The 19,809-nt window shown below is 47.8% G+C and overlaps 1 protein-coding gene across 1 annotated transcript in view; it reads left to right on the forward strand.

Moving 5' to 3' along the window:
- Positions 1-19,809, forward strand: part of LOC137433154 (uncharacterized) — a 432,405-nt gene that overhangs the window by 303,969 nt on the left and 108,627 nt on the right. Inside the window, exons 37-39 of the mRNA XM_078783571.1 lie at positions 1,004-1,066; positions 16,170-16,277; positions 16,852-16,905. Coding sequence (XP_078639697.1) covers positions 1,004-1,066; positions 16,170-16,277; positions 16,852-16,905 — 225 coding nt within the window. The remainder of the gene's footprint in view (positions 1-1,003; positions 1,067-16,169; positions 16,278-16,851; positions 16,906-19,809) is intronic.

Genomic DNA, 19,809 nt, shown 5'->3' on the forward strand with positions numbered 1-19,809 from the left:
AACAAAACTATATGAAAATATTATACTGCAAGAAGAAGATGACACTGACCAAGCCCAAGGTACAGGAGATGTTTTTGAAGCAGCAGCTACAGCCGTAGGGCAAATGGGAAGCCTGGCGGTGAACCAGAAAACCGGTCGCATCACTGTACTTCAGTGATACCAAAAAGGCAGGTAACAAAAAACCTATTGATTCAAGGAAATGGATCAAAAAAGACGACTTCAAGTGCTATTTTGTAACAAGACAACATTCGCGGTCCCAAAAATGGCGGACCCCGCTTATTCGCGGTTCATAACATGTGACCTGCTTCTACATTCACGCTTTGTCTATTCGCGGTTTAAATACTGTATTTACAGTGCATTCAGAAATTATTCAGACCCCTTCACTTTTTTCACATTTTGTTATGTTGCAGCCTTATGCTGAAATCGTTTAAATTCATTTTTTCCCTCATCAATCTACACTCAATACCCCACAATGACAAAGAGAAAACAGGATTTTAGAAAGTTTTGCAAATTTATTAAAAAGAAAAAACTGAAATATCACATTGACATAAGTATTCAGACCCTTTGCTATGACACTTGAAATTTAGCTCAGGTGCCTCCCATTTCTCTTGATCATCTTTGAGATGTTTCTACACCTTGATTGGAGTCCACCTGTGGTAAATTCAATTGATTGGACATGATTTGTTAAGGCACACACCTGTCTATATAAGGTCTCACAGCTGACAATGCATATCAGAGCAAAAACCAAGCCATGAGGTAGAAGGAACTGCCTTTGACATGTTGTTCAGCGGTGCCGAGCACTCTGTTCCATTGGAATTTTCCATTCTGCTTGAGCGCTTTGAATCATGCAAGCCACTTGCTAAAAGAACACACCCCTGCTCTCCGCCTCGTAGGGTCAGAGAAAGGAAGTCCTTCATGTCGTTCTGTGTTTGTTGTGTACACATCTGTATTCGATATGTCTGAAATTTGTGAATAATTATTTGCTTTGCTCTTGGCCTGACAGGGCTTTCCTGGTGCCACTGGGAGAGCAGGAGGGAGAAGGAGAGGAAAGGGAAAAGGAGAGAAGGCAAGTTTTATGTGCCACGACCCAAAATGCAGCTTTGGCTTTGAACCTTTGATAATATCAACGTCGCTTTTGGACTCACTTATGTAATATTTAATTAATTAATTTTTAAATATTCATTTCTTTTGTTTCGTCTGTTGATAAATAATAATACAGGATGTCCACATTTCAGTTTATTTAAAACAAAAGCAACAAACCCCAATGCATGTGCTCCAATAGCATTTGTTTAGTTCATCTAAGTTTACATCTAAGTTCTAAGTTTTTTTTCCGGTCTTGCTGGCGAGGGTTCGTTTATTCTCAGCTCTCCATGCTATCCATCGAAATCGAAGTTAAGTAATTGTTCCCATTTGTATTTTCGTTATAACTATTTATTTTATGGTGTATATATTGTCTCCCGACGAAGATTTTCGGTGCAAATCTTTCATACCTGCATTGAAAATCGTGTTAATTCGGGTCGTGTTTTGAGGCCTTGTAGTTGTACAGTGAACACTGTACAACCTTGAGGCTTTGTTTTTTCTCTCAGCGGTCCGTGTTTTTGTGATCCAATAACTTTCGTTCTCTGTTTTCCCAATCTTTTCACCCCATATCTCACATTTTCCTTGTGTAAATCACAACTCAAAAAAATCCAAAAAAAAAACATTTCCTTCTCTGTTCTCATTCGTTTATTCATTCTTATTCGTTCGTTCGTTCGTTCTTCGACCACGTGTTTCTCCCCCATTTCCCCAGATAGATTGTCAAATTTCAACTCGTTACTTTATCGTCCATGCGTTATTGTTTTGATTATAGTTACTTTTGGTTTGAATTTCCTGTAACTTGTAATTATTTAATCGTGTTCTGCTCCTCGTGTGCAGCCTTGTAGTTGTACCCCCGTCGGTGTTTGTTATCTTAATCGTGTTTTGCTTGGCTCTTAGTTTTTTTCCCTTCTACCCCGAACATAATACTCTGTCTAACGTTCTAAATCCCCACCTCCCCCCCCCCCCCCCACCCCCAAAAACCAAACAAACAAACAAACAAAAAAAAACATTTATTTTCCTTTCTCCACGTGTACTGTTGACTCATCCTGTATTTTCTGTCCAGGTGTGCTGTTCGCCCCGCCCCCATTAACTCCTTGCCATCCACCGTTTGCCCTTCACGTGACTCGTGGTGGTCCCTCTCAGCTCTCCCCCCGTTGGTATTTTTGTGCACATAAGATTGTTCACGGTTCTGTTTAAATATTATTTAAATATGTATAACCTTTCCCCTTCAGTGTTTTACTCAGTGGTATTTTACAACACGCTGTTTTTCTTCCTATTTAAAAGGCTTTTCTCAATTTCCTCTCCAACTCATTCCACCTCAAAAAAAAGAAATTCAATATCTTATACGTCTCCCTCACTACATGGTCTAAATTCACATTCATTCCATCCCTCCTCCATCATTCTGAACCGGATTGCTAACTTGAAAATCACAACAAACCCAATTTGTTTCAATGTTCGTCTCTCATTAATCATCCACTTTCTAAACTCCCCTCTTGCCCCTCCCATCCAAATCCCTCCCCTTGCATCTACACTCCTAAACTCCCCACTTGCCCCACCACTCTTAAACTCCCCCCCTACCCCTCCACTCCTGAACTCCCCCCTTGCCCTTCCACTCCTGAACTCCCCCCTTGCCCTTCCCCTCCTAAACTCCCCCCTCACTCCTCCCCTTCAAAACTCCCCCCCAACCCCTCCCATTCAAATCTCCCCCCATACCATTCCTCTCCAATTCTCCCTCCTCCCCCCTCCTCCTCAAAGCTGCCTCCTCCCCACTTCGTCTCCCTTCTATCTCATACCTCCACCCCCCCCCAACCTTCTTCTTTCCTCTGCCCCCCCTCAAACAACCCCTCTCTGTGCCTCATCCCTTCACCTCCAAACCTTTCATCCTCCTCATCCTTCCCTTTCTTGGAACTCTTCTGCAATCGCTGACACACTAACAACTGCTCTCCCTACCTCCCCCTCTCATCCTTCATCTTACCCTACTCCTCCCCTCCCCTGTCCTGTACCCGATGCTCCCCCTCTCTCTTCATTAACGGTATGGACCTCAAACATCCGGGGCCTCCGCTCAAACCTGACTGATCTCTCCATACAGGTTGCTTCTGACAATCCAGACTTGATCTGCTTAACAGAGACTTTCCTCCTTCAAGATGTCTCTGATTCCTTAATATCTCTTCCTGGTTACTCCCTCCTCCGGTATGATAGACCTGAGCCTCGGCCTGGTGGTGGGGTGGCTATCTTTATCAAAAACTCTCTTCCTCACTCTCCTTGCACTGCCCTCTCTCCTCCTCACCCCCAGGAGTACCTCTGGCTAGGGCTTCCTCTCCGCTCCCACCTTTTGTTCATATGTGTTCTGTACCGTCCCCCAAACAGTGATGACTCCATCTACATTTCACTGTCTGACAACATGGACCAACTTCTATCCACTCATCCCAACTCTCTCTTCCTCATATGTGGTGACTTCAATTGTCATCATGCCACCTGGTTGGGTGTGGGTTCCTCTCTCACCAGTCATGGCACCTCAGCAAAGGACTTCTGTGACTCACTGGGATTGACACAATCTGTCAATTTCCCGACCCGGATCTCAGCCAATGGAGTATCTTCTCTTCTAGACTTGGTTATGACTAACTTCCCTGCTAATGTCTGCTGCTCTTCTTCTGCTCCAATCGGTTCTTCTGATCATGTGCTTGTCAAAGTGGACATCTCTCTGGCCATTCTCAGAGAGCCTCCTCAGCGTCGACGAGTCTGGCATTTCACTCAGGCCGACTGGGACGGTCTTCAAGCAGCCATCAATCGTCTGGATTGGTCTCCCATCTCCACTGCCTCTGACATCAATTCTTCCTGGGAATTCTTCCAAAGCAAACTGATCTCTCTCATGCACAGATTTATCCCATCTCGCCTTCAGTTGTCTTACCCTTCCTCCCGTCCATGGTACATTGAATCTTGTGGTGAGGCAGTTGCCCTGAAACAACTTGCCTTTGCCTCTTGGAAGGCTAATCCAACTGAAGGAAATCTCAGTTCCTTCCACCAAGCTCGGAACAAGTGTGTGTCTACCCTCAGGAGTGCCAGGAAGCACTATCTCTCCTCACTCAAGAATGAACTCTCAAACCTGTCTCCTTCCTCCAAATCCTGGTGGCATCTGGTCAAATCCGTTTCTGGTGTTTGTTCCCCCTCCATCCCCTCCCTTACCTCAAATGGCCACACAGTTGACATCGCACGTGACAAAGCCGAATGCCTCAACTCTGTGTTTGCCTCAAAATCCTTAGTCCCAAACCCATCTCTCCCTGTTCCCACCTTTCCCAGTCGAACCAAACTGCTCCTGGACTCTGTGACCTTCTCTCCTGACAAGGTGGAGGAGTTTTTGTCAAACCTCGACTCTGATTCTGCAACTGGACCAGATGGCATCAGCCCACGGGTCCTAAAATCCTGCTCTGCCGCTCTATCTCACCCTCTCTCTGTTCTTTTCACCCTATCCTTTGCTCAAGGTCATCTGCCAGCATCCTGGAAATCAGCAAACATTACCGCTTTACACAAAAAAGGTGCAAAAACAGATCCTTGCAACTACAGACCAATCAGCCTGCTCCCAATTATCAGCAAAGTCATGGAATCCATCATTGCTTCGGATATGAAATCTTTCCTCTTCTCCAATGGCTTGATCTCTGATCATCAATTTGGTTTCAGACCAGGTCACTCTACTCTGGACATGCTGCTTCTGCTGTCTCAACAATGGATGGAGGTCCTCAATGCCAAACAGGAAATCAGAGCTGTCTCCCTTGACATATCACGTGCCTTCGATACGGTCTGGCACCCAGCTCTGCTCACCAAACTCTCCTCCTATGGTATCCATGGAAATCTCCATGCATGGCTTGCGGACTTCCTCTCTGGTCGTAGTCAACGTGTGGCCCTGAATGGATTTCTCTCATCTCCCCTTCCCGTTCAGGCTGGAGTTCCCCAAGGCAGTGTGCTGGGCCCTGTGCTTTTTCTGGTCTTTATCAATGATCTCTCCGACTCTCTGGAAAATCCTCTGTATCTCTTTGCTGATGACTCGACTCTCTGCCGCTCCATTCCTCTTCCCTCAGATCGGCAGTCTGCAGCCTCCTCACTCTCTGAAGACCTGGACAAAATCACAGACTGGTCAAACATGTGGAACATGTCTTTCAATCCTGACAAATCTCACACTCTTACTATGTCTCTCCGAAAAGATCGACTAGACAACCCTCCCATCTACTTTCTCAACAATCCTCTCCAATAAGTTCTGTTGCTCAAGCTTTTGGGTCTCACCATCTGCCATGATCTTTCTTGGGAAAACCACATTTCCAAGCTGGCCTCCAAAGCCAGTCGCCGACTGGGCATCCTCCGTCGTGCGAAGTCCTTCCTAGGCACACCTGAGCTCCTCACCACACACAAGGCTTTCATCCGCAGCTCAATGGAATACTGTTCTCCCCTATGGGCTGGTGCTCCTGCCTCACACCTGGCTCGGCTTCACGCTGTTGAATCCAAAGCTTTCAGAATCATTGGAATCTCCCGCGATGAAGCTATCTCTGAGGGCCTTTCACTCACTCACCGCAGGCAGGTAGGTGGTCTTTCTGTCTTCTACCGACTCCTCTCCGGCCTTGCTCCCCCAGCTCTCTCTGTGCTCTGTCCCCCAAATATTCCTACAGGTCGCACAAGATCTGCCAGCCACCCTCTGATGGTTAAACTGCCGAAATCTCGGCTCTCTGCTCACCTTCACTCTTTCATTCCTCTTTTCTCCCGCCTCTGGAACAAACTCCCACACTCACTTCAATCACACTCCTCCCTCCAGGTCTTCAAAACAGCTGTTCACCACCATCTCTTATCTTCCCCCATCCAAAACCTTGATCTTTTTTACCCTCACTAATTCACCCCAGATCCACCTTGTTTGAAATTCCAACTTCTTTCCTGGAAGTCTTGGCAGTGTCCATATGTTTTATACCTCTCCCACCCCCCCCCCCCTTCCCATGCCTCCCGCCCAAAGCCCTCTCCCTCCCACAGTTCTCTCGATGTCTCCATGTCTCTCGGTCCCTGCTCTCAAATGTTGTGTTTGTGTCCTTCCCCCTCTCTCCCCATCTTGTCTACCGCTCCCGATGTTATTTGTTTTGTGTGTCTGTTTGTCTTTCTGTGTGATTAATGTTCGCTCTTTCACGAGCCTCGATCTTGTATACAAAAAAAAAAAAAAAAAAAAAAAAAAAAGTTAGAAGCTTGATTTTGTTCGCCATTATGCACCTCGTTAATCATCTTCAAAAAGGATGTTATAACACACCCAAACACCCAGTTTTCATCCTTGCAATCTGATGGAGGTCCAGATGTATGCAGGCAAAGTTTGGGGCTGCTAGGTTTCATGGTTTTGGAGTTATGGAGGAGACAGACAGACCGACGGACGGTTGGACGGACACTGCCTTTTATTATTGGCCACGCCCCCTCTAGTATCCCGCTATCCTAAATATATATATATATATATATATATATATATATTGTTACGGACACGACTTAGATGTTGCTTGACCGAGCGGAATGGCCGCCGTGTTCGCACAAGTTACCCGATTCCACTCGAACGTTGACTAAGTCGCGCTATGCTAAATCAATGATGGAAAGGACACAACGGCTGGATTAAATGACGCGACACCAGGGGTACAGTTCTCAAGACCTCCGGAGGAGGTTATAATATGGGATTTGCAGAACGTTTAGATTACACTGACAAGAGGTACAGCATAGAAAGGTAGGCACTTAGACACGGTCTTATCTTATTTCCCGACAGACCACAGACAAACGGGACAAGACTGACTCACACAGGGATTGATGGCAGGGGAGGGCAGGCAGTCGATGGCTCAAGGTGCACCTTGGCTCAGGGGCAGAATCGACCCGGTCCGGTCCAGAGATGCGGGAGGTATCTCTCAGCGCTAGGAGGTGACGTTCTTTCTCCAAGCTGGGGGCGCATCTCACGTCACCTCCGGTAAGTGGCTGCGTATATCCAGCGGGGAGTGACACGCCCTCGGCTCGTTAGCTCCGCCCCAGATGGGATCGGCCCGCCGCTTCTTATTGGGTGCGGGGGGGTTACCGGGCTCCGCCCTTGACGAGGAGCTGACAGTCAGCCCCTGCGTGGTAACCCCGTCAGAGCACATGCTCAATGGCGGCTAACCAAGCCGGAGTGAGGACGCACACTCCCCGCGCCGCGGCCGCGCCGCCGCCTGCTGTTGTTGTAGTTGTTGTTGTGGTTGTAGTTCCATGAGATGATGGGAGGATGCAGAGATGAGGTTGTGGGGAGGTATTGGGAGGTCCTAAACTCACTACTGGTGCCATACAATCATATTCTGGTGCAACGAAGAGTCAGAATTAATGGAAACGAGTCCTTAACTGACATAGACTAAGAATAACTAGCAAGATGTCCTATAGTTGTCTACGTGAGATGCGGTGAACCTGGGCACGACATTTAATGGGGGAAAAAGGGGAAGGTCGGGGCTACAGAGTGTTGTTTACAGACAATGGGACTAGGGAATGGGGGATTGGGGATAGTTGGGGAGTATTGGGGAAATAGGGGAATATTTACAAGCGGATATGGATGGAGGCCAAATCCCATATCCGCAACATTGCACCCTTCTCTACCTCGGGGCGTCCCGACCCGATAAATCTTTACCTACGTTAGTGTGGCACTCAGATGTAGTTCCCTCTACTATTAACTCTACCCTGAGTGCGACAGTTTTACAGATGTTCACAATTGAGTAAATATGTCCCCCTGCGACGTTGCACCCTTCTCCTCACAGAAACACACCCACAGGATAACCGAATCGCGGAAAGAATCCTCAAACTAAACATACAGCCGGTAGGGAGCATTATTTACACAAGACTACGCTGATATTTACACTACGATCCAGGACCTGTTTTTGGAGGAACACATGCAGATGTTATGCATAGAGAGAGAGCACGCATGCCAGCATCGATACACCAACCCACGAGTGCTCTGTGGCCTTACGGCCTTTAATAATGTGCAGAGCACCCCTCCCAAGCACCAAAAGCACCACCCCATAATGTACAGTCAGCACCATCCGGTGCACCAATCAAGTGTTCAATAATCACCGGTGGTGTCGCAGCCGGCCGATGTTCTGCCGCTGGTCTTGCCTTCATGTGGTGCACTTGGCGTTCTGGCTTCCTTCAAAAATAAAGAAAGGCGCCAACCGCGTCCATTTCTAATTTGTGGCCGTCAGGGGGCCAACTATTAGTGGTTCACCTGTATGGCATAGGTGCCACGTTGACCCATAGGTCCATCCACGGGTGGTGCTTGCCCGCAAGAGAACTGCGGTCCATGGTGGGCGGCCACAAAAATTGCGGTCCATATGGTGTATCGATCCCGGCAGCAAGCAGCGAAAGTGCAGGCCCACAACTGCGGAGCCAGCACCTCTCTCTCCTCTCTCTCTGCCCCAAAGCCAGATCCTCGGAGGTGGGAGACAAAAGAAGAAGACAAGTGAGTAAGGTGGTAAGGGCGCAAAAGTGCATGCAATGTAAGGTAATGCACACTGGGGGCACATGGGAACCAGGTGAGACAGGTACGTTCCTACCGTACGCCCCCCCCCCCCCCCCACCAGGTAACCTACATTGCCCCTCCCTTACCCCTTACTGTATCCACAAAACACAACACTACCCATAAACATCTACTTTACAAATCAACAAACGTCCCTACTGTCTTCCCCGTTCCTCCCATAAACCAAATTCGTCTTCTCTCCCTCCTAACCAATCAAATTTGCCATTTTCAACTCTCATCAAAATTTGCCATCTCCAACTCAACATCATAATTTGCCATCACCAATTCATCATCAGTCCCTCCTAAGGAGGGAGAGATGGAATCACCCCAATGTCTCATCCATGTCGTGATGCGTCTCACAAATCCAACAGCAATTCTCATTTCCTGCACACAGAACAAAGAAAACACAGGTGTGGAGTCATCATCACCACAGGTAAGTGGCTGCGTATGGTGCGACAGGTTCATCAATCCTAACTATTTCCTAAATGACTTTAACAACTTTACATTACCCGGGGTCTTTCTCCTGCCAAACCATTGGCCCTCTTACACTATGGGTTCTAAAAACCAATTCCCATTGACCAAACTGTGGTGCTTTTCAATTTGGGGTCTCACTCCCCCGATTCATCTCTCGGTGCCCTCGCACAATTTCTGGGCTGCGACGTGTAGCTCTCCTAGCCGGTCTACCCACCTGCACACCTCCACCACTGCAGTTGCCTCCGAGCTTACCTGCTCCTTACCCTAACCTAACTACCTGGGGAAGGCCCTCTGGCGCTCTCCCCACTCGGTGCCCTCTCTGGCACTGGGCTACCCGGGTCCGTCCTCCGGATCCTCGGGCCCCACTGACACTAACGGCTCCCAGAGCCCACCTGCGGCCTCACCTGGCCGACATCCTCACAGTGGTGGAGTGCCCAACCAACTACACACACTAACAGGCTACACGCCCAGCCATTTCCACAACACTAATGCACCCATCCACAATACCATTCTGCAACCGCACCACAAATGCCAATATCCAACCACAATTTACCTATACCCTCTACCTAACACTTACACTACCCGCCCCGGGTACTCGTGAAAGGGGTCCACTCTTCCCCCATCCACACCTTCGCACCATGCACACCACTCCGTACCACTTACTCCAACTCTCTCCACACCACTCATTCTCTGCTCCATATATTCCACACACCTGCACTTGCACACCTGTGCTCTCACACCTTGTGCCACCTGCACCCTTCTCTCCCCAAGCGCATTCGCGCTGATCCACACACTCACTACTCATACACTGCTCCACACACCTGTCCAGTTCTCACACAGCATCATCTCATCTAACTACTCCCCTCTGAAACTTGCGCTTCCCAGTCGTCCCTTTAAGCTATTGCGCTCCCACGTCATTATCATCCACACTAATCTACCTGCATCCCCACTACAGGTATCAGTCACTAACTAAACTTAACGTTACCTAATGTCATCTTCGCTAGATCCCTACCAATATCCTAACCCACCCGGGCTAGTTTTCACTGCCATACACCCCATAAGCTATAGCGCATTTGCCCCACATGGGAAGGGTGGCAGGGATGCCACCCTTACCCACCGGACCCATCGCTCACTACCAATTTTGCACATCAAATTTCAACAAATCAAAAATTTGCCAATCACTACCCATCATCTGCCAATCATTACTGCCACTCCTTTGCCAATCATCAAATTTTGTTTTTCTCTAATTTTGGGGCCAAAACACTATCCTCATCACACAGTCTACTCACTAATGCCTCTCGGTGCGCCAATTCCTGTCCAAAGCCCGGCTTCGTAAAGCCGAGCAATGAATGCGGGTTGTTTTGTGCCAGCGGCTGGATGCGTCCGGCATTCGGTGCAGGGAAGGAGGTTTACCCGGGCCGAGATCCCACGCACCATCTCGGCGTGGAGCCATCCCATGGCCCGATCTCGACCTGCCGGAATGCCTCAACAAAAAGTGGTCGCCATGACGACCCTTCCTATCGGCCTGCCCGCTCCGCCTAGTGGAGCCCGGACGCGGCCGTTCCAAGCGAGGCACAGCGTGGATCGCGTACGGCGGTTCTTTCGAAACCGCCGTGGTTCGGATCCCCGCTGGTCCTCGCGGCACGCGAAGCTGCCCGACACGCACCGAGGGCCCGATTCGGCTATAAGTCGTTCTAACCTCTAACCCGGTTACCGTCGATGCTTCACCTGGATTCTTACAAGCATACGCTACCCCTTTCTTGCTCATACCTCCAGCTGTTTCCATGCTCCTCGTCGTACCTTCTCTTACACACCCAGGTACACTCGTTCCACTCCCAGCCTTGGTCACACACCTGACCACCGAACACCTTGGCACACATTCGCCGCTCGCACACCTCACCAACACACCTCTTCGCGCCCCCTCCTCGGTCACCTCCTCTGTGACAATCACAGGTGTGCTCTCACTCGCACACCCAACCACGTGCCTCACGACCAACTCAAGTGTGCATTCCCACTCACGCTCTACCATTCCAGGTGTGCTTCCTTTCTCACCTGTCACAACCAACTCACGCTCCGTGTCACTCTTACTACTCTCACCTCCACTCTTGACAACGCACTCACCCTTTCTCCCGACAGCGCACTCTTTCCTCATGCACCTGTCTGTTACACACCTTTCTCGCGCACACTCTTGCGCACACTCTTCCGTCACACCCTCTGTAACACTCACCACAGGCGTGCATTCTTTCTTGCCTTTGACAGCGCACTCTTTCCCCATGCACCTGTCCGTCACACACCTTTCTCGCGCACACTCTTGCGCACACTCTTCCGTCACACCCTCTGTAACACTTACCACACCGCACTTCCATGTGCTCCCTCGCACACGCGCTACGACCGACTCACTCTCGCCAGCACCCTCACTCCTTGGCACGCACTTGTTCCTCACACACCCCAGAGTCGGACTTTCTCGCACACCTCCTTTTTCGCACACCAGACCTGTCGCACACTTCACCAACGGCCTCTCACGAACACCCGGGTCCATCTCGACCCCCAAGCTTCTTAAATCCCCTGGCGCATCATACGCACGACCATATTGGTCACCACTTACACCGGGTCCTCTTCCTCTTCACTTCTCCTCCATCACCTGCGAATCCCTCATCCGGTTAATGAGCACATCATCACGATCCGAACACAGACTTTGGACCAATTCTTTTACCTCCTCTTTTATCTCTTTCTTATCCTCTCTCCGTCGCTTCTTAATTTCGCTCACCCCTTCTTCCACTTCTTCTAATTTCTGTTTCACCTCCTTCATCTCCTTGTGCGCCCCTTTAAGTTCTTCCTCTAACTCCACTTTATTTTTTTCTATGTGCTCCCGCACCTCCCGCTCTTTAACCTCCATCACCTCTACCACTTTGTTCATTTTCCTCGTCAGGTCCTCATGTACCGTCTGACACTCTTTTTTAATTACCCCTACGTCCTTTTTCATCTCCTTCTGTGTCGATTTTAAACCCTCTATTACCGCTGTGTTCTTCTTTACCTGGTCCCCCAACTCCTTTTGTCCCACTGTCAGTTGTTCTACTCCCAGCGTCAACTCCTCTATACCCCCTTGCAATTTTACAGTCCCCTTTCTCACCTCCTTCTCCATGCGCTCCTTACAGTGCCTCACCTCCTCGCGCACTCCTCCGACCTCCTCACTCACACCTCTTCTGATCTCTTCTCCCATCACTTGCATCTCCTGTCCAGATGCCACCCTCATCTGCTCCATTTCCTCCCTGTGAGCATCCAGTTTGGTTTCTACCCCCATTCTGACCCCCTCTATCTGCTGCCCCATTTGTTTAACTTCCCTTTCCGCTTGGTCCCTCATGTCCCTCAATTTGCCTTCCATACTGTTTTCTAACCCCTCTAACCCCTTTTGCATCCCTTCCATTTGATTCTCTTGAGCGGCCATTCTGTTTTCTACCCCCATTAACCCCTCCTGTATTTCCCCTAATCTATTGTCTACTCCCTCTATTCTACTCCCTAACCCTCCGATCTGGGCCCCCATCCTTTGTTCTAACCCCTCACCGGTACCCCTCGCTTCGTCCCTCATTACCCCCATTTGGCCCTCCAATCGCTCACCCTGAGCTACCATCCGGTTCCCCATTACCCCCATTTGGTTTCCCATTACCCCCATTTGGCCCTCCAATCGCTCACTCTGAGCATCCATCCGGTTCCCCATTACCCCCATCATTCTGCTTTCCATTTCTTCGCTATTCTTGTCCATAAGGGCCTTCATTTGTATAAAAAAAAGGTTCAAATCTACCAGCGGCGCTACTACGGTCGCGGGCGTGGACGCCGTGGCCATGTGCGAGGCGCCATTTTGCGCGCCCGTAACCTCGTGCGCGACGACGCTATTTTGCGACCCTGCCACCCTCACTGCTTCGCTCTCCTCATGTCCCTCATTTTGGTCCTGGATCGACCCTGCCTCACTCTCCTCTACCGGAACCCAGCCGTCTTGGTCTGCCATAGCGCGACTTTCAAAATTCGGGTTTTTATTTTTTTTGGTAAAACACAATTAAATTTCGCCTTTATAATTTCGAGCGCGTGAAACGCGCTCCGGGACCGATCCCACTTCCCGACACCAATTGTTACTCTAATAGTACAATTGGTGTTCCAAAATTTGGGCCTAACAAATTTAGTCCCAGGTCCGAATCCAACTCCTCGACACCAATTGTTGCGGACACGACTTAGATGTTGCTTGACCGAGCGGAATGGCCGCCGTGTTCGCACAAGTTACCCGATTCCACTCGAACGTTGACTAAGTCGCGCTATGCTAAATCAATGATGGAAAGGACACAACGGCTGGATTAAATGACGCGACACCAGGGGTACAGTTCTCAAGACCTCCGGAGGAGGTTATAATATGGGATTTGCAGAACATTTAGATTACACTGACAAGAGGTACAGCATAGAAAGGTAGGCACTTAGACACGGTCTTATCTTATTTCCCGACAGACCACAGACAAACGGGACAAGACTGACTCACACAGGGATTGATGGCAGGGGAGGGCAGGCAGTCGATGGCTCAAGGTGCACCTTGGCTCAGGGGCAGAATCGACCCGGTCCGGTCCAGAGATGCGGGAGGTATCTCTCAGCGCTAGGAGGTGACGTTCTTTCTCCAAGCTGGGGGCGCATCTCACGTCACCTCCGGTAAGTGGCTGCGTATATCCAGCGGGGAGTGACACGCCCTCGGCTCGTTAGCTCTGCCCCAGATGGGATCGGCCCGCCGCTTCTTATTGGGTGCGGGGGGGTTACCGGGCTCCGCCCTTGACGAGGAGCTGACAGTCAGCCCCTGCGTGGTAACCCCGTCGGAGCACATGCTCAATGGCGGCTAACCAAGCCGGAGTGAGGACGCACACTCCCCGCGCCGCGGCCGCGCCGCCGCCTGCTGTTGTTGTAGTTGTTGTTGTGGTTGTAGTTCCATGAGATGATGGGAGGATGCGGAGATGAGGTTGTGGGGAGGTATTGGGAGGTCCTAAACTCACTACTGGTGCCATACAATCACATTCTGGTGCAACGAAGAGTCAGAATTAATGGAAACGAGTCCTTAACTGACATAGACTAAGAATAACTAGCAAGATGTCCTATAGTTGTCTACGTGAGATGCTGTGAACCTGGGCACGACATTTAATGGGGGAAAAAGGGGAAGGTCGGGGCTACAGAGTGTTGTTTACAGACAATGGGACTAGGGAATGGGGGATTGGGGATATTTGGGGAGTATTGGGGAAATAGGGGAATATTTACAAGCGGATATGGATGGAGGCCAAATCCCATATCCGCAACAATATATATATATATATATATATATATATTGTTATGTCGGGGGGTAAAGGAATATCTAGAGCCAGGTAGATCTGTATAGGTAACATGCTTCGACTGTCACGATAGGGAATCCACCCTGTAATAAGTTCTGTGTTTTAGGCGGTTTGTCGGGATAAGAGTATACCTGTGAACATACAAGGATGTTCGGGTGTTAAATAGTGTAGGGACTAAGATAAACCCCTGTGTGTCAGACCTGGAAATCATTCATTTGTCCCTTATGGCAACGCACTCCTATAAACACTTAGATAGGTCCTTAGTGCACAACAGTAATTAAATTCCCTTCCCGTACAAAGACTGTGGAAGACAAACAGGCAGAAAGCCAGGCTGGGCCGCCGCCGATGGGGCCGCAGCCAGCCACACCACCAGCTGGCCTAGCAACCAGCCTCGTGGCAAGGCTGGGAGCCACGCCCAGGAGGACTGTTGACTGGGCAGGGGGAGGGGCGAGCAATACCAGTGCGGGAGGCACTCGGCCAATAAGAGGGCGCCAGCAAAAGAGAACATTGGAGGAGAGTCGACGAAGGTGATAAAAGGGCGCGCCGCACGACATTTTCTCTCTCTGACTGGTCTGGGCTTTCTCTTTCTCTTTGGCCCTCTCCTTCTCTTGGCGCTTTGCGCTGCACGACCTCTATGTGCTCTTTGTCTCTTCATCTCTCTTCGCGCTGGACCTTGTGTTGGAGATCGGCCCCTTCGGGTTGGAGATTGGCTTTGGGTGGGGATCGCTGGCCCGGTGTTGGTTCCTTGTGGACGTGGTGCATCGGTGCTAGGAGCGAGGTGGACGGAGGGTCCCTTCACGCCCGAGCTCGGAGCCGTGTTGGACGGCGGACACGCAGACTACAAACAGATAAGGACGCACGCACCACATTTCCCCGAACATAACGAACGTTTTATTTTCCTTAATTTATTTTCCCCTGTCTCGTATTCTGAAGTGAGATGTGTAGGATCCCAATTTAGGATCATTATTTATTTACCGTCGCGTTCCTTGTTCTCGGGTTCCGTTTAATAAATCATTATTTTTGTACATTTTACCCCGGATTCCCGTTTTGAGTTAATTCCCCTGCAGGATCGGAGCTGCCGTCGGTTCGCTCTAGGTAAGCGCTTCCACCTCTTCCTCTTCACTTCTTCTTCCTCCCGCGTTTTATAGCCGAATCCGAGTTGGTCGTCGCCTCAATTAAATCCGTTCGGTCTTCCGCGGTCCCTGGTGTTAACCTTGAGGGATTCGCATGTCTATATATATCTATATGTATGTGGTTTTTTTTTTTTTACTAATATGTATGAGTGCATGTACTGTACGTATGTGTGTGTGCTTGCAAGTTGCAGTTGTTGACTGCTATCTCCACACCTGGGTTGGTTTCAGGAGATGAAACAGAGACCTACCAGGTCTCAAAGTAACCACCTTCGTGTGTGTGTGTGTGTGTGTGTGTGTGTGTGTGTGTGTGTGTGTGTGTGTGTGTGTGTGTGTGTGTGTGTGTGTGTGTGTGTGTGTGTGTGCACGTGTACACACATACTGTAGATGTTGTGTGACAATCAGGAATACATTTTCGAGATAAACCATGGGACATATTTCTTAGGAACCTCTCTCAATTACAGTATGTGTGGCTGTAGAAAAAAATTATTTCTTGCTGGTAAATTCCTAATAGTACTCTTATGCTCATGTGTGTCCCCTAGAAATAGACTCTTCCTGATTGTTTTTGAATTGGTGCCTTTCACGTGGTGGTGTGTGTCTTGGGGGCAGGGGGGTAAAGGAGTACCTGGTAAGGATGGAAAAAAACGCCGGAAGGGGGTGTCAGGTGCAATAGGTAAACCTGGACCGAAGAGCTTTCATGGACCAATTGGAGAAAAGGTGACTGAATGCAATTATGGGATTCTGCTGTGACCATGTCCTTGTAAACGGGTTTTCATGCTTGTACTCTCACTGTTAGCCTGGCTTAGTGCACCACTGAGGACATAAAATAAAGTGTACTCAATGTGATTTTCATTGGCATAAATGACTCCAGGGTCATGAGCATAAATGAACACATTAAGCAAAAGATTGAGAGAATGGCCGATTGAAAGCTTCAGGATATATTTGGCTGCATGATCCTATTACATCAATGGTCTGATATAAAATAAAAAATGCATGCTTTTATACTGGATCACTGTAATTTATATACATTGGCCAAAGCCATCCAAAGAGCTTATGGAACATTATAGGAAGCATACTAGGGTTGGCTTGAAACAGGATGTATAACTGAGGCTGCAAATCAGGAAAACCAAGACTTTTTAATGTAGATGTGCCATTTGGTTTGTGTAAATAGCCTTCAATAAATTGTCATTTGTATGAATATAAAAGCTGACTTATTTATCGAATAACAGCATGATCATTTTATAGTTTTTACATATTTAATTTTTTGCATCTTTCATTGTTCTTTCTTTAGGGAGCCTCTGCCTTGCCTGGACTAAAAGGAAACTCAGGGGCTGAAGGGCCAAAGGTATACTTTATTAGCCTATCCCTTGTGGGGTGAGAGATGTGGTTGTGTGTGTGTGTGTGTGTGTGTGTGTGTGTGTGTGTGTGTGTGTGTGTGTGTGTGTGTGTGTGTGTGTGTGTGTGTGTGTGTGTGTGTGTGTGTGTGTGTGTGTCGTTGGTTGTTATCTCCATTTGCGGGTTTCAGAAGGTGGAACGGAGTCCTCCCAGGACCCAAAGTATCCACCTCCTCTTCGGTAAGTGTCTGTCTGTCTGTCTATCCGGCCGTAACGTTTTTATCATTTGAGCTTTTGTCATCAAATTTTCAACAAATCTTTATTATGAAAACATAGAGAAGACAAATTAATCTGGTCAAAGGTCAGCATCACATAAAATCGTCAATTTTCATCCAATTGACCTGAAATTTTAACAATTTGCTTACTGGATCACTGACATAGTTCACTAATCAAAAGCTAGAAGGTGATTGTTTTTTTTATTTAAATCAAAGGGTCATAGGTCAATGTTGTATAAAATATCAGTCAGTCATATGAATATGTCAGTGACCCAGTATGACCCAATTCATCGAGCGTAAACTGTGTTCTGTCAGAGTCAAAAGGTCAAAGGGCAAGGTCACAAAATTGTCAATTTCCATCTGATTGACTTTACATTTCAACAGGATTTGCATATTGGGTCGCTGAAGCCAATTGCTTTTGAGGTCAAAAGGTGAAAGTTGCCTAAAATCGCCTTTTTTGTATTTTTTAAAACTGTTTTCATCATGTTTAGCATACGGAAGAAGTCTGAATACAAATGGGATGCGCTCTGCATTTTCAGATGCTTTTTAATTGTTTTCTGTTTTCTCTGAATACAGTCATGTTTCCATTGAAATGTAATTTCTTCATTAAGTTTTTATTTACAGACAAACCACTTAGCCTGCTTGATATTGTCTTATTGTGTGGGCACTTTTAACCTGCCAACGCAAGCATGAAACCTGTTTTCTCGTGTGGGTACTTTTAACCAGTCGCTAGCATGACACCTGTCTTGTAGTGTGGGTACTTTTAACCTGCCTCACTAGCATCTATCTATAATTCCAGTAATCTCTGTGTGTGTGTATGCGACCGCTGTTTCTCGACAACTACCGGTCCGATATACTTGAAACTTGCCAGGTATATTGCTGGGGACCCGAGGATGTGCCTTTTCAAGGTTTCATATTAATCGGACAATTACTTACCGAGCTATGTCCAAAAAACGATTCAACCAATCAGCGAGCAGCGAGCTATCGCGTGTGCCGAACGTGGCGAACACACTCTGCCTCGGACGGCACATTTGAGAGCGTATTCATTTATTTCACGTTGGCAAACTATGTTGCCGCTATGTTGGCGTTAAACTATGTTCTAAAACTAATTAAAACCATTTCATGTAAATAGAGGGGGGGGGGGGGGATTGTCACTGTACTCGCAAGCCGTTCGCCGTTCGCTTTGGCGTTGCGAATGAACCAAAACATTTCATGGACCAAACCATTTCATGTAAAGCGTTCGCCGTTCGCTTTGGCGTTGCGAATGGACCAAAACATTTCATGAACCAAACCATTTCATGTAAATAGAGGGGGGGGGGATATAATTTTAGATATTCCAGTATTCCAGAATATTCCAGATATTCCAGAATTTTATAATTCCAGTAATCTCTGTCTGTCTGTCTGTACGTTTGTCTGTGACCGCTGTTTCTCGACAACCACGGGTCCGATATACTTTTAACTTGCCAGGTATATTGCTGGGGACCCGAGGATGTGCCTTTTCAAGGTTTCATATTAATCGGACAATTACTTACCGAGCTATGTCCAAAAAACGATTCAACCAATCAGAGAGCAGCGAACGATCGCGTGTGCCGAACGTGGCGGGCACACTCTGCCTCGGATGGCACATTTGAGAGCGTATTCATTTATTTCACGTTTGCAAACTATGTTGGCGTTAAACTATGTTTTACAACTAATAAAAACGAATTTGCGATTCATTCGCTTTCCTGCGCGTTTGTGCACGCGATGGCGATTTCTTTACCAAACTCCGGAAGCCGTTCGCTTTGGACCAAACCATTGCATGTAAATAGAGGGGGGGGATTGTCACCACTCGCAAGCCGTTCGCTTTGGACCAAACCATTTCATGTAAATAGAGGGGGGGGGGATATAATTTTAGATATAGATATAGTACGGGCATGCCCTAGTATATATAGTACGGGCATGCCCTAGTTAAATCTAAATCAAATAGAAGCCTGCCTGATACCTCTGGGAAGTTTTTCTGATATATTTAAACGAAAGAATGGCAATTTCAAAAATGGTTAAAACCATAATTGTTATGTTCCTGGATGCAAATCGGACTCACAGAACTATCTGTGGATGAGTTATCGAGTGCCTATCATTTTCTGTTAATGGAAGCGAGTGGTGGCAGTGGATAACAAACTACCACAAACACACACACACACACACACACACACACACACACACACACCCTTATACTTTTAGCAATAGATGCAAAATCTAGTATAATTTATCTTGTGTAACCAGAACCAAACAATCAATATATTAATAACATACTGTATATCCCCCACAGCTCCACCTCCACCCCTTCCCCAACATGACTAAGACAACATATCATCATTTTAAAAGTTTATTTTAAATTTACCCTCTGCATTCTCATGCCCAAGATATGTCCTGCCCATCTCTGTTAAGAAGCACCCAAACCAGATACGGCTGTCCCTCAGGGATGTCTGCCTGATACATCCGGCTCCCATGTAAATAATAGCTGGCTGGCTTGAGCTTTGTATATTTTAAGTTGCAGAGATGTCGTTTGTCAAAGAGCTTGTAGCCATTACTTTGTTGATAATGATGTACAGCATTGTCTTTCCCATTGCAGATGTCCATTAAATAAATCCCCTAGCCTGC

This window comes from Myxine glutinosa, chromosome 8 (genome assembly GCF_964187855.1).
Source record: "Myxine glutinosa chromosome 8, kmMyxGlut1.1, whole genome shotgun sequence".
NCBI classification, from domain to species: domain Eukaryota; kingdom Metazoa; phylum Chordata; class Myxini; order Myxiniformes; family Myxinidae; genus Myxine; species Myxine glutinosa.